Source organism: Manacus candei, unplaced genomic scaffold, assembly GCF_025592945.1.
Source record: "Manacus candei isolate 608988 ecotype Guabito, Panama unplaced genomic scaffold, ASM2559294v1 h1tg000056l, whole genome shotgun sequence".
Classification (NCBI taxonomy): Eukaryota; Metazoa; Chordata; class Aves; order Passeriformes; family Pipridae; genus Manacus; species Manacus candei.
The window spans coordinates 3,085,634-3,098,974 of NW_026138104.1; the positions used below are offsets into that span (position 1 = coordinate 3,085,634).

Sequence of the window (13,341 nt, forward strand, 5' to 3'; positions counted from 1 at the left end):
CCACTTTATTAAAGATGTATTTAAATATAATTTCCAAACTACTATGAACTAAAATAATCTACTTAGACCCATATGTTGCCAGAATAGTTAGAACTAAGCAAAAAACCAGAAATATAAAAATTACAGTTTTTTTCCCAACATTATAATTTTCATTTTTCTTGGTTTCATCTAAATTAGGAATAGAATAGAAATAATACTCAATAATAAGGTAATGCTTACTTTGGTTGGTTTATTGAAAAGGCAGGCACCACCTCCATTGTTTAAAAATTCATGATACTCTTCAATATCACACTCAGAGAACTTGCTTGGAAGATAGTACCTGACAGAAATAAAGTAGTAGGATTACTTTCTCTAGTGCTTTTTACACTGTATTTTCTTTTTTCAAAATAGGAGAAATATGACATTATAGTTTAGAAAAAGTATAAAAGCATGCTGTTCGGAATCAAAGTGACTCTTTGTAAGTCTATCTAATTGGAAATCTTTTCAGTAAATGACAAGGAAATTTCAACAATGACATAGAGCTCATGGAAAGTGAGAGGTTCAGAACATTTCACTAAACTTTTACAAGTCAAAGATCACAAGTCTTATTACACAGTGTGTAGTTCTCACAAGTGTGACTTGTTCCACTAACAGGTCTGATCTCAGAAATATATTTATTTCCCATACACACTGCAAGAGACAAAGACTGATCCTAGTTTGTTTCCCTCTTAGAGGAAATTGCTCTCCTGGCCCACAGAATTTTCATATAATAGAGTTATGCCATTTTAAACATGCTTCTAACAAACACCATCTAACATTTCAGCTTCCCCCTATCGCATGTCCCACTCAGTAAATTTCAACTGAGTACAGAGTGCCAATCTGAGGCACAGTGCCCCACCTAAAAACCAAATGAATCTTTGCATGGATCCTTTCCACAGGGAAATAATTTTTCTCAAAGCAACTTCAGTGATCTTTATATTCAGGTGCATAGTCACAAAAGTAGTTATGCTTCAAACAGATTGTGGAGTCTCAAGGGCTTTCCTCTATCAGCTCATCACAGAATAAAAAAAATATTAGCCAAAGTGTTATCCTGCATTGCTAGGAGTGATTACTGGCCCTTTCCATCCCTCGTGTTCATCACTTAGGTCTAAACACTACAGAGATTGTGGAATTCACCAACATTCATCAATAAGCTAGGTAAATAAAAGGCTTTTTTGTGTACCTAATTATTTGAAAGGTGTGAACATCAGATAAAGAATTTTAAGGCCCTTACATAAGAAAGCACTTTTGCAAGAATCAAAACTGTTTCTCTGATTTGATTTTTAACACACTAGAAATCAGAAAAATCCTACCGTATATGTTTTCAGGTATACCAAGGTGAAAAATGCACACATTCATACTTTCAAAGAGCTTTGGATGAAATACACTTTGTTCAAAATTTTTCTGACCACAGAGTTATTGTGAAAATTTGCAGATCCACTTGAAATGAATTAAAAACTTGGAGCACTGTTTACATCTAAAACTAGGCTACAGTTTCACTCACACACATGATAAAAGACAAGCCTGTAATAAGAATTAAGGCCTGTATACATATATTAGAAGGCATCAAGTTTCAATCAGTAGCAAAAATTTGCTGATTCACTAGTTCTTAGGTAAAATCTCTCCAGGCACACTCAGCCTCCAATGGGGGTGTTTTTTTCTGACAATATCACACAACTTGAGGGACAAAAAAATGATAGATACAGATGAAAGATTCCAACAGAAACACTGAAAATGAGACATACTTCAGAAATTTGATTACAGTATTTCAAGAATTAGGGTATGTCATTGTTTGTTCCCACAACTCAATAGCAAACTTGCAGGAGAAAAGAAGTTACGCATGCTTCTGCTTCTTTGCAATAACATGGCTTGACTGTTGAACCCAGTACTTTTAAAGTTAAATCAGCATTCACCAAAAACTCTCACATATCCTCTCATTAAGTCACTTATTCTCACATTTCTTTGAAGGTATCTAAGGTAAATAGCTAATTCTTTACTTTCTGAAAAATGAGTCACCAAAAATATTCTGCTGAACCACAAGAGGGAAACATTTTCACACCTTTCCTTTATGTCACTGTATAAAGAACATGACTTTCCTCTAGTGAAATGCCTTACCCCATATCTCCCATTATGCATCCAGACCACATGTCCTCACACTTACACTCACCTGACAAAAAAAAAGATAAAATCAAAAGTTACATCTTGAGTCTTGTGAGTCCAAAATAATAAATTTCTTATCACAAAAACCACACTGTACTCAATTCTATTTCATATTTTAATACAAGTTGAAAAGAACAATTTTTCTGTTTATTGCACACCGTAGTTTAAGTGTATTGGTGCACGCTGCCAAACTTTTTCTAAAAACTATGTATGATTCTATGCAATCCTGAGCTTTGAAAATATGTCCTGTTTTTCTTTCCTTCTCTTAAAGTGAAGTTAGAGGAAACTGCAGTGTCAGCCTTCAGCACTTGCAAATCATGAGTCAGCTCTCCCGTCTTCTCCTGTGTGATGATATTCAATTCCCAAATTTTCAAAGTAAAAAAAAGAATCATTTTAACCCTTCTATTTTTTAGTTTTCTTCTTTGACTACACTAATGTGACTGGGGAAATTTCCACTGGAAAAAAATCCCTAACAATAAGGCAGACAAAAAAAGCATAAACCAGTCAGTAAACACAAGGCAATACAGCAGGATCTATCAGCTTCTTCCTCTGCTCTCCCTCCCTTTGCCCTGCAACTCCCTGGCTGGCAGAGGGCAGTCCTCCCTTCTGCCCTGCCAGCCTGCCTGGGGTCACTTTGTTTTGGTCTCAGTCCACCACTTTCATTACTGTGTCTTCTTTCTGTTTCAGTAGAAGTGCTTTGTACCTACACATTCTGTAACTTGCCTAACTGTAAACATGAACATCAGTTTATTGCTTCCATTTTAAAAGTACAACTACAAAGGAAATGAGGTTCTGTCCAACAGTTGCATTCTCCCCTCTCTCCACCAAAACAGTGCCCTGCCTCCCTCAGCCATAGAGAAAGGGAATCACCACTATTATAATTTTCACTTTTACCCTGCCCCTATATCAGCTCAAAAATATGCAGATGAAAAATGAATGCTGAACATGTCTGTAGCACAGAGCATCCGCCCTACATTTCTGAGTATTTTTAAAAATAGAATTACATAATCTGCAAAATCCTTTAAATGCAGATATATCCCTGCATTATATACTTTCTTTACAATGTCTGTAAACAAAATCCACCTAAGCAGAGTTCTATTACTAAAATAGTAATTTATCTTTTTTCAAATAGTAATTTATCTTTTTTAAGCCACAAAAGTACATATGATCCAATAAGAAAACACTCCAATTCATCATATAAATTGTTCAAAACTGTATTTTTATTTTAATCATATCAAGGCTGGGACTTAATATAACATGGAAGCAGGGAGGGCGAGGTGCTTGTTGTGGGAGACTTGAATTAAAGCACTGCATATAAACAGGGGTTACTAAGAAGTTGAATACCAAGGTTACAGGAGAGAAATGGTAGCAGTAGGGTGGTAAATACAAGGTATTAGTGTAATCTACAAGAGGAACTGGGCATTTGGGTAATCTACAAGAAAATCAATCAAGGAAAACGGAGAAAAAGTTATATTGTCAAAACTATTTTGCGTAACAGTATTAAGCTTACTCCTTGTCATCCCCAAGTCTAATAATGTATGTTTCCACCTTTGTGCTGTAAGACAGCAGCTGTTTGGTCCATGGATGGAGCACCAATCTCCCTGAAATGAATGGAAGTGGCAGACACCTTTATGGTTTATTTTGAATGAAACACTGACACCAGTGCTGCCAGGAATTATGAGCAGGGGGATATCAAAGTATTTAAATAGTGGAAAATTAATGATATCACAGAATCACAGAATATGTCTACTTGGAAGGGACCCACAAGGATCATTGAGTCCAACCCTTAGCCCTGCACAGGACCATCCTCAAGAGTCACACTATGTGTCTGAGAGTATCATCCAAGCACTTCCTGAACTCTGTCAGGCTTGGTGCTCTGACCACTTCCCTGGGGAGTCTGTTCCAGTGCCCAACCACCCTCTGGGTGAAGAACCTCTTTCTAAGATCCAACCGAAACTTCCCCTGACACAACTCCAGGCCACTCCCTCAGGTCCTGTGACTGGTCACCACAGAGAAGAAAGAGATCAGTGCCGGGCCTTCCTCTTCCCCTCACGAGGAAGTTGTAACTGCAATGAGGTTCCCCTCAGTCTCCTCCAGACTGAACAGACCAAGTAACCTCAGCCGCTTCTCACACGGCTTTCCCTCAAAGCCCTTCACCATCTTCACTGCCCTCCTTTGGACACTCTCTAATAGCTTAATGCCTTTTTTATATTGCAGTGACCAAAACTGCACACAATATTCAAGGTGAGGCCATCACAGTGCAGAGCAGAGCAGGTCCCAACCCTTGACCAGCTGGAGATGCTTTGCCTGATGCCCCCAGGACATGGTTGGCTCTCCTGGCTGCCAGGGCACTGCTGACTCATGTTCAACTTGCCATCGACCAGGACCCCCAGGTCCCTTTCCATGGCACTGCTTTCCAGCACCTCATTCCCCAGTCTGTATGAACATCCAGGGTTGCCCCATCTCAGGAGCAGAATCCAGCACTTCCCCTTGTTGAAATTCCTGTGGTTGGTGATTGCCCAGTCCTCTAATTTGTCGAGGTCTCTCTGCAGGGCCTCCCTGCCTTCAGGAGAGTCAACAGCTCTTCTGAGTTTTGTGTCATCCGCAAACTTGCTTAGTATCCCTTCCAGTCCTGTATCCAAGTCATTTATGACAGAGCTCTCTGGAACCTCACCAGCGACAGGTCACCGGCCTGATGTCACCCATTCACTATTACCATCTGTGCTCTACCCATGAGCCAATTGCTCATCCACTGCATGATGTGTTTATCCAGCTGTATGCCAGGTATTTTGTCCAGAAGGATACTGTAAGAGACAGTATCAAAGGTTTTACTGAAATCCAAAAAGATTACGTCAACTGGCTTCCCTTGATCAACTAGGTGGGTTACCTTGTCATAAAAAGAAATCAGGTTTGATAAGCAGGGCTTTCCTCTCATGAAGCCATGCTGGCTGTGACCATGTCTGTCCCTTCTCATGTTATTACAAGAAATAAAAATATTTCAACATTGTGAGAAAAAGAAGGAAGAAGTACATGTCAGAGAGATACTGATAAGATTCTCCACATTTTAAGGTTTTTTTTTTTCTTGAGATAGAGTGAAAAAACAAATAACCTTACCACTTATAATTTTTCTTCTGTCTGAGAAAATGCCAATGTTTTGGGCCAAGGTCTGTGCCAGGGTAACTGCCATCAAGTCTGGCTTTCCAAACTGACAGAAATAAGCAAGGTAGGAAAAATAATCAGTTACATACAGGTATCTCAGATTCAAGTGAAGCTTTTCTCAATTCAAAGCAATAAAAGGCAAAATCACATGCACAATGTTAAGCATTCTTACTTCAGGGTAGCTAGATAATGAACAAGTGAGGAAAACTAAACACTGGTTTATGGATAAGTTAAGAGAAAGTCTGTTTATTTCTTGCTATTGTGGCTGCAAATATGAATGACAGGATATTGCAGAACTTGCTGAAAACTGTATTTGAATCTATATCTGACTTTATTCACTCATCACTTAATTGAGATGTCCCTTCTATAGAGCTGCACTAAAATTCTGAATCAGTAGAGAAAGAGAAAATATTTTGAGGAACATATCTGCACTGATAAATTCTGTGCAGATAAATTTCCACCACTTTTTGCTCATAGCAGTATCCCCACCTACCTCATTCACACCCCCGCCTTTAAGCAAGGAGCAGATTCCACCCGTGTGGGCTATTCCACTTCGACTGCTCTGAAATCGACTCCCCCTTGACAAAAAGGAAAAGAAAAGGAAGTTTACCCTGACCAGTCCATGAGTTTTGCATTTATCTATTCCAGTATCTACCCTTCTGATTTTCAAATGAGAAGCTGGCATTTGCAAATGCTGGTTGCCACCACTACACTGCAAACTGTGCAGAAACAAAATGGGAAAAACAGATAACCACTTACACACCTCACATGACAAATTATCTCCAGAAAAGTTATACCATCTTGCCTCCTCCTTCTCAGAATACAAGAAGGCATAAGAAGAAGAGGACTATTTTGCCAAATCACCTGGATCTCACCAGCCCTTTGTTTCTTGACATACCACTGCACTGAGTGACTTCTGTTGGTGTATGCTACAGGCAGAGTGCAGGAGAGGCCATCATGCTGCCAACACAGGGGGACTAGTAAAATGACACTGTCTAATTGAGCAATGCTGATGGTAAAACTCTTAGGGAGATGCATTAGTGGAAGATGTAGAGGTAGGTGAAAATTCCCTGAAACTGCAGCCCATCTCATCCAAGGAACAGATGCACTCCAAGCCTAAATCTAGTCACCTCTTTGGTGCTGACCACATCAACATGAATGACTGCCAGTTACTGCAGACAAAATATACTCTGCTTTGCTTGAGAGTACTGATCCATCTGAGCCCTGGCAAGTTATTTTTCTCAAAAAAATAAGAAAACCATCGAGAAGCAATACAATGGGCTAACTGCGATGAAGGCAAAAGTTCATTTGTAACCACCGTACCATCACACCGGCTAACCTCACCTCCCAACTCAATTTCAGAAACTGCTATTTCTAAACAATCTATGAATGCAATACCTCAAACACCATTTGGTGGCGCTATAGATAGCATTAGAATTAGCATTACAGGCCAAATCAAGCTCTCTTCTGTCATAGTCAATCCACACACATTCACAAGAACAAGACTTCCCCCGAAAGATCTTACAATGTACCAGAGAACATCCATGAAGGATGTGAGAAAACCTGATTCCCATTTAACAGATGAAGATCTGAGCCATGGAGAAACAAAAATCTACAAGCACCACTTGCAGATCCTACTAGCTTTTTTCACGACAGAAGTCAATGACAGTAATTAAGCATGTGCAAAAATTCTGAGAGGATGGATACTGGACTTGGGTATCCTGGAACCATACTGGAGTAATGTGAAAGTGAGGTGTTTAAGTTAAGTTTATTCATATAGGATTCTAAAATCCTATATGAAGGATTTCAGAATTTCTCTCAGCAGAGAGAAAAACGGACCCCAAAAGATATTCATTTGACCTGTCAGTTGTGGATCAAAAATCTCAGCCATGAACCTCTCCTCTATTTTTGGAGGTTCCATTTTATTATATCAATCTTATTTCCAAAACAATTAAGATATTTAGAGAAAATAACATTCCTCTCATCCTATTCTTCCTATAGCTCAAATATCTTGGGAGAACAAACTGTTTGGAGGATCTGAAACACTTCAGTAATCCTGCAGCATGCAGGTCATTCAGTAAAGTAAAGCAGGCCATAGTGTGCTTAAGCAGGAAACCTCATTGGTTTCAAAACTGATGTTCTGCTTTCAAATAATACAACAGGGCCATCCATGCTCTGCTGCTGAAGAAGCCAACCTCCGAGGTGGAACCATGCATGACCCTCCAGGTATCTGCACTTGTGGATAGGTAATTGCACAGAATAACAAAGGATTACAGCTCATGCAGCTCAGGCTTAGTACGTTAAAACTAAAACGAGAGTCAAACCTCTAGTTGCATTGGCAGGCAACTTGTGCATTATCTTTTCCCCACCTCCCCACCCAAAACATTTTTTTCTGAATTATTGTGGATTACATACACAACAGAAAGGAGATGCATGAGCATCTTGTGAGAATCAACCCCCAAGGAAAGAAAAAGCCCAGTAATAAAACATCACAGGAGGTTACGTACGAAAAAAGGTGAACTGCGTCACTTTTCTCTCTGATAAAATCCCTCCTATATTTCATAAACTCACGCAGGGTCACCAAGGGATTCTCAGATATGGTGAACTTGTTATCAGTAGCCCAGGTTTCCATGGCAACCAATACTATCCTGGTGTTAAGTTGTTCTTTATATATCTAGTATATTAACAGAATGAACAAATACATTATGTCAAATAGAACAAAGGTGAGTTTTACCCTTTCTCGAAATAGCTTGCATTTTTACATAACTAAATAATTAGCTTCTTCTAGCACAATTTAGGTTCTCCCAGGTGATTTTATCTCCCTTAAAACCAACAAACATGAAAACAAAGTAAAATCTAAATTTTAGGCCTAATTTTCCAATCAGCTCTCTTAGTCTGCAAAAAGATCCCTTGTAGCTCCTACGCAGGCAGAGGTGCATAGAAGAAAGATATGATTTTTGAAAAATTACTAAAGAATCATTCCAAATACCACAAAGATTTTGAATTAATGGGTCTTTTATAAATCCAGCTTACCCCAGTGACACACAAGGGCTCTCTTGTACTGAACAGTGATCTATAAAACCATATTTTTTACTGTTGTACACCTCTACAGGAGTATTTAACCTTATGCTGGCTGAATCACGAAAAAGAGGTCATCCTTTCAATGCTGGGGGTTAACACTCCACACCAAATACTTTTAAGCATTTTTTCTAGTAATACTGTTCTTTTTCTTGCAATACTTTAGTGGGATGAGGTGCAAGAGCCAGCATCTCATCCAATTTAGCATCATAGATATAATCCACAAAGCCCATCTCTACATCCCTATTCTAACTCATTTACTCAAATGCACTGTTTCTGGAGAATTTTAGTGCATTCTTATTTCAGATTGTCTTTTGGTTTTCAAGTTGTCAACACAGGGATATTGTGTTAAAAATTGTCCTATCTAAGGTACTCTTTAATACCCAGACTCAAGACACTGATCCAGCAGGATACTTAAACATTTGAAGCCACAAGAAGTCTCTAATGTGTTATGTTAGACAAAGGCTTTATAGGTGGCTGACTGTGGTTCTAGATGAAAATTTGTGATCTTCACATACATTATTATTGGTATACAATGAACTGACAACTCCTGCATATATCGCCAGGAGAATCATATGACTCATCTCACACATAAAAGAACATTTAGTTGAGTGATACTTACTAAATCTGCCATGTTCACAACTGATTTAGCATAGCTGTTAGTATGGCCGACTGACAAGCGGTGCTTTTTACACTGCGAAACGAACACAGACAAGTTACACATGCAGAATTCAGAAAAATAAGCTCCATTTCCAAAAAATAATGAAGTAAAAAGCAACTATGTCAACAGTAAGACCCCTGTGCAAAGTTTGGTCTCCTGTGCTGAATGTAATGACAAGAAGTGATACTGGAAAATTGCTCAGAAATTCAAATTACTGATATGCTTTACAACAGCTGTTGAGAGGATCTATTAATTCCTGTTTGGAAAGTACTCTAAGGCCTTTACTGGGAAATGCTACAAGAACCACAACATATTGTTACTCTTCTTATCTTTATTGTTGGCAACTTTAAAGTCCATCACAAATGCCAATGCAGAAATTAGCAAAAAAACTTCTATAGTTGAGACTCCTTTAAAGGTGTTATCCCAGAAATCCAGAAGTGCCTGCATCCATGTTCTAATCTAACAGACTTCCTTTTTTTTTTCTTCAGTTCTCTTTCTCAAGTTGTTTTCTGGTTTTCTGCCTATATAGTTACACATTCCCAAAATGCTACAGTAACTGGTTCGAATCATTTCAGCAATCAGATTACAATGGCACCTTTACTGAAATCTGTAATGCAGTTCTATAAAGATGACACTGAAAACAGCTGTCCAGGTACTCCTATTTACAGGAAAAAAACACTAATGAATGAACACCATGGGTATGGAAGTCACAAGTATCTCAGAGAAATTTAGGACAAAATGGACAAGATTTTCAGAAATCTTTAACTATCTTGTGCCCCATGATGCTTGATTTTGGAGTGAAAGTTGTCCATATTTTCTGGGAGTTAGGATCTTTTAGTGGGCAAGAAGAAGTGCCCAGCAACTAGCGGGTGAGAAAGATATGGTTTCAAGAAGGAATGGGGGGGAAAAAAAACACCAAAAATAAGGAAGTTACTGGAAAAAAACCAAAAACAAAAAACCAGAAGAACAGGACTGTGAATCTAAAAATGACAGAAAGGATGAAATGAAAAAGCTAAAAAATAAATGGAAAATGAAACACTGAAACAAAGGGAAATAAGTATACTACTCAAGTCTCTATTTGCAATTAAAATCTCACACTTTAGAATACTTAGAGACACTGGAGGTCTACTGAAATATTTTCAGTATAATAATTTATAAGTCCATTTGGGTTTTAAAAGCTTTATTCCCCAGTTGGAAGCAATGGTTGGACAAGCAGCTGAGAGGGCAGAGAGGCGGGCACTGCACCCCTCGCAGTGGTGAGCACCCCAGGGGGACTGGTGGGATGCAGCCATTTCCCTGGACCAGAGGAGGAAGCATGAATTTCATTGTGCCCTCTGGGAATGCCTGGTGAGGGTGAATGGCAAAAGCAGCTCCAACTCTTTAGGGTGTCAGCTCCACATCGAGTGCACCTGGAGCGAGGCATCGACTGATGCACAGAGGGAAGTCCAAACACACATGTGCACCAGCCCAGGCCATGGGGAAAGGGACAACCCCAGAGCCGACAATGATACTTCCTTCTCCCACGAGGAGATTATTTGGCTTCTTCAGTCATGGATATTTGCTGGCATTTGCTTCCGAGAATAAACTCCTAAGTGGACTGACTCTTGCAGTAGCTGCAGTTAAACAAAGTCAGAAAACATGGTCCTTGGAGAAAATCTTCCCAAACAGTTAAGGTCCCAAGGGGAAACTTGTTGCTTCATGTCTTTAGGATCAAACACAATTACACCGATTTAGGGAATTTGCATCCATTATTATTCGTTTTAATCCAAGAATTTGTTGCTATGCTCACCAAACTGAGCTGAAGGAGGAGCACGCTGTCCAAGGACAGTGACACATTCCTTGTATACTTTGATGTCTACTTTTGCCAATTTGGGTATTGTTTGAGAGAACCGCTGCACATTAAAGAAAGAGTAGACAAAATGTATAGAAATATTTTGATTTTTAAAGCCATAAAGGACCATAAAATCATCTAATGTCACCAGTCAGATGAACACCACCAGTCTGAACTTTTATCCAGTTACTTCAAGATGGGATTCTATTGTTTGTGTTTGACACTACCTTTGAAGACTGCAAGACATGAAGAATTCACCATTTCCTTTGATATTTTCCTTAATTATTAATCATCTTCACTTACATAAAGCTGTGCCTTTTCCCACTTTAATGAGTCTGGTTTTTCTTCAATACACTAATCTTTATTATGTCTCTTTCCACTACATTAAAGAGCCTATTTATGTTCTCCCAGAGAAAGTATACAAGCTTAACAAAATAATTTCTCTATATTGATTTGGACGTATCAAAAAAATGTAGTCACTATTAATTTCCCCATTGTCAACTGCAATAACTGCACTATTGATTGCTGAGTGGCTGTAACTAAGAGAAGTGTTCAAGAAAGCCAGAAAGAAAATCATCAGCTTAAGTCACACTGACATTACTTTATGACCCTTTTTCCTGATACTCAGGCCTAGTTGCATTCCTTGTGTAATTACCTTACCAAAATTCAGAAACAACTTCATCAATGGTTAATGAAACCAGAATTTTTTTTATTAAGGACACAGTAAATGTAATTGTTGCCATATATTGTTCTTAATTGTTATCTCTTATGAATCAATTAAAGGTGATGCTAATTATAATTGTAAGATGTTGAAGTGTGTCAGTCTTACCATTAGATGATCATTTACAATCATTAACTCAATGTATTTTGTTTCTTCTTCAACTTTACGTGGAATCTGACGAACCTACAGAGAGAATATAACTCTAAGGTGAGAGTCTTACAATACAGAGAGAGTGTAACTGGTACCAAACACCTGCACTTAGTGGCTCCCCCACTTTAATAAACAGGGAATGAACTCTCAGTTTAGAATATTTATTTTGAATCAAAATAAAGTGAGCTACTTGTCACTATTGTAACATAAAAAAATATACGTATTTCATTAATGGGAGTTTCTGACAAAACTCTATACTCAAAATGAGAGAAAACAGTTTTTCATTTGGAATTCAGCAGTATTTAACAATTTAATAACTCTTCAAGTAAGCAATGTCCAAGAGAACCCAACAATGTTCAGCCCACATTACATATCTCTTTTTGTAACAGCTGTATTGATATAGAGACCTCGTGTCAAACCAGCACAAGCAGCAGAACTCCATGTGGGCAAATTAACTCAGCAGACACGAAAAAAACTTGATGGCATATTACTTATAAACAAACATATTGGCACATACCTGCCTTTTCCTTCTTTTGTGTCTTGGCCTTACAACAAAATTCTGTGATGTAGCATTCATCTGCCAGAACTCTAAGCAGAAAACACAGACAAATACACTGAATATTTACAAGAATATATTCCAACAATTGGTGACCCTGATGCCACACGACCGTATTATGGCATTCTTCAGCACATCAGATGCAGCAACAACTCATTTTTTAAAGTTTCCAACTAGAAAGGAGGCAATGTTACAGATGCTTCTCAGTAACAGGGCTCTTATTAAAAACTCTACTAGTGATAATCTGGGTCTGTTGAAACAGATGATCTGTGGGTGTCACACTTCTGAAAGCACAGCAGATGTTCTATGCCAAAACTTCACCAACACTGGGTATGAAATATTATTAGCACAGTGCTTCCATGGAGTGAATAACATTTTCAGGAATTCAGCAGCCATTGACAGAGTTCTTGCAATAGCTACCTAAATTAATAAGAAGAGCATGGAAGGCAGAATTAATGCTTTAAGACGATTATATTCTCAAAGCAAAATATGTCAGGGTTGGGAGAAACCATATAAGATTTGGTAATGCTCACTTATCAATACAATATTCCTCCCTGCTAATCCCACTGTGTCTTTAATTTCTTAAACCTCTAATCATAGGCACCAAGTAGTTTATTCTTTTGCCAAATCCCTTCACCAAATCTATTACTAGCCACTCATGGAAAAGGACACATTATAAATTAAGCAGAAGACAATAGTTGTTCTCACCCTTTTAAATGTCCAAGAAGTAATTTTCCATCATTAATCTTAGATTCATAGTCGCTGCCTCTCTTTCCCTATACAAAAGAAACCTCTTTCCTTATCTTGTATAAACGTGTTTGCTACTCATATAACCCCAAGATCTTTCTTTGAGACATGTAAATTAAATGTTTGCAGTTGCTTCATTTGTAATATTGCTTTTTCCCTTTACTGACTTCACACCAAAGGCTCCCTATTTATAGAGACCCTATAGAGACCTGCAGTCTCTTGAGTTTGCAATGGTGAGAAACTAATCTTGAAAACTTTCT

At 38.3% G+C, this 13,341-nt stretch overlaps 1 protein-coding gene across 12 annotated transcripts in view; it reads right to left on the minus strand.

Moving 5' to 3' along the window:
* The window catches only part of ADAM22 (ADAM metallopeptidase domain 22), a 136,668-nt gene that overhangs the window by 41,378 nt on the left and 81,949 nt on the right, over positions 1-13,341 (minus strand). For all 12 annotated transcript variants that reach the window (XM_051802547.1, XM_051802548.1, XM_051802555.1 and 9 more), the window contains exons 8-15: positions 12,296-12,366; positions 11,737-11,811; positions 9,038-9,109; positions 7,845-8,011; positions 5,831-5,915; positions 5,293-5,383; positions 2,134-2,185; positions 220-319 (exon numbers count right to left, since the gene is read on the minus strand). In XM_051802547.1, coding sequence (XP_051658507.1) covers positions 220-319; positions 2,134-2,185; positions 5,293-5,383; positions 5,831-5,915; positions 7,845-8,011; positions 9,038-9,109; positions 11,737-11,811; positions 12,296-12,366 — 713 coding nt within the window. The remainder of the gene's footprint in view (positions 1-219; positions 320-2,133; positions 2,186-5,292; positions 5,384-5,830; positions 5,916-7,844; positions 8,012-9,037; positions 9,110-11,736; positions 11,812-12,295; positions 12,367-13,341) is intronic.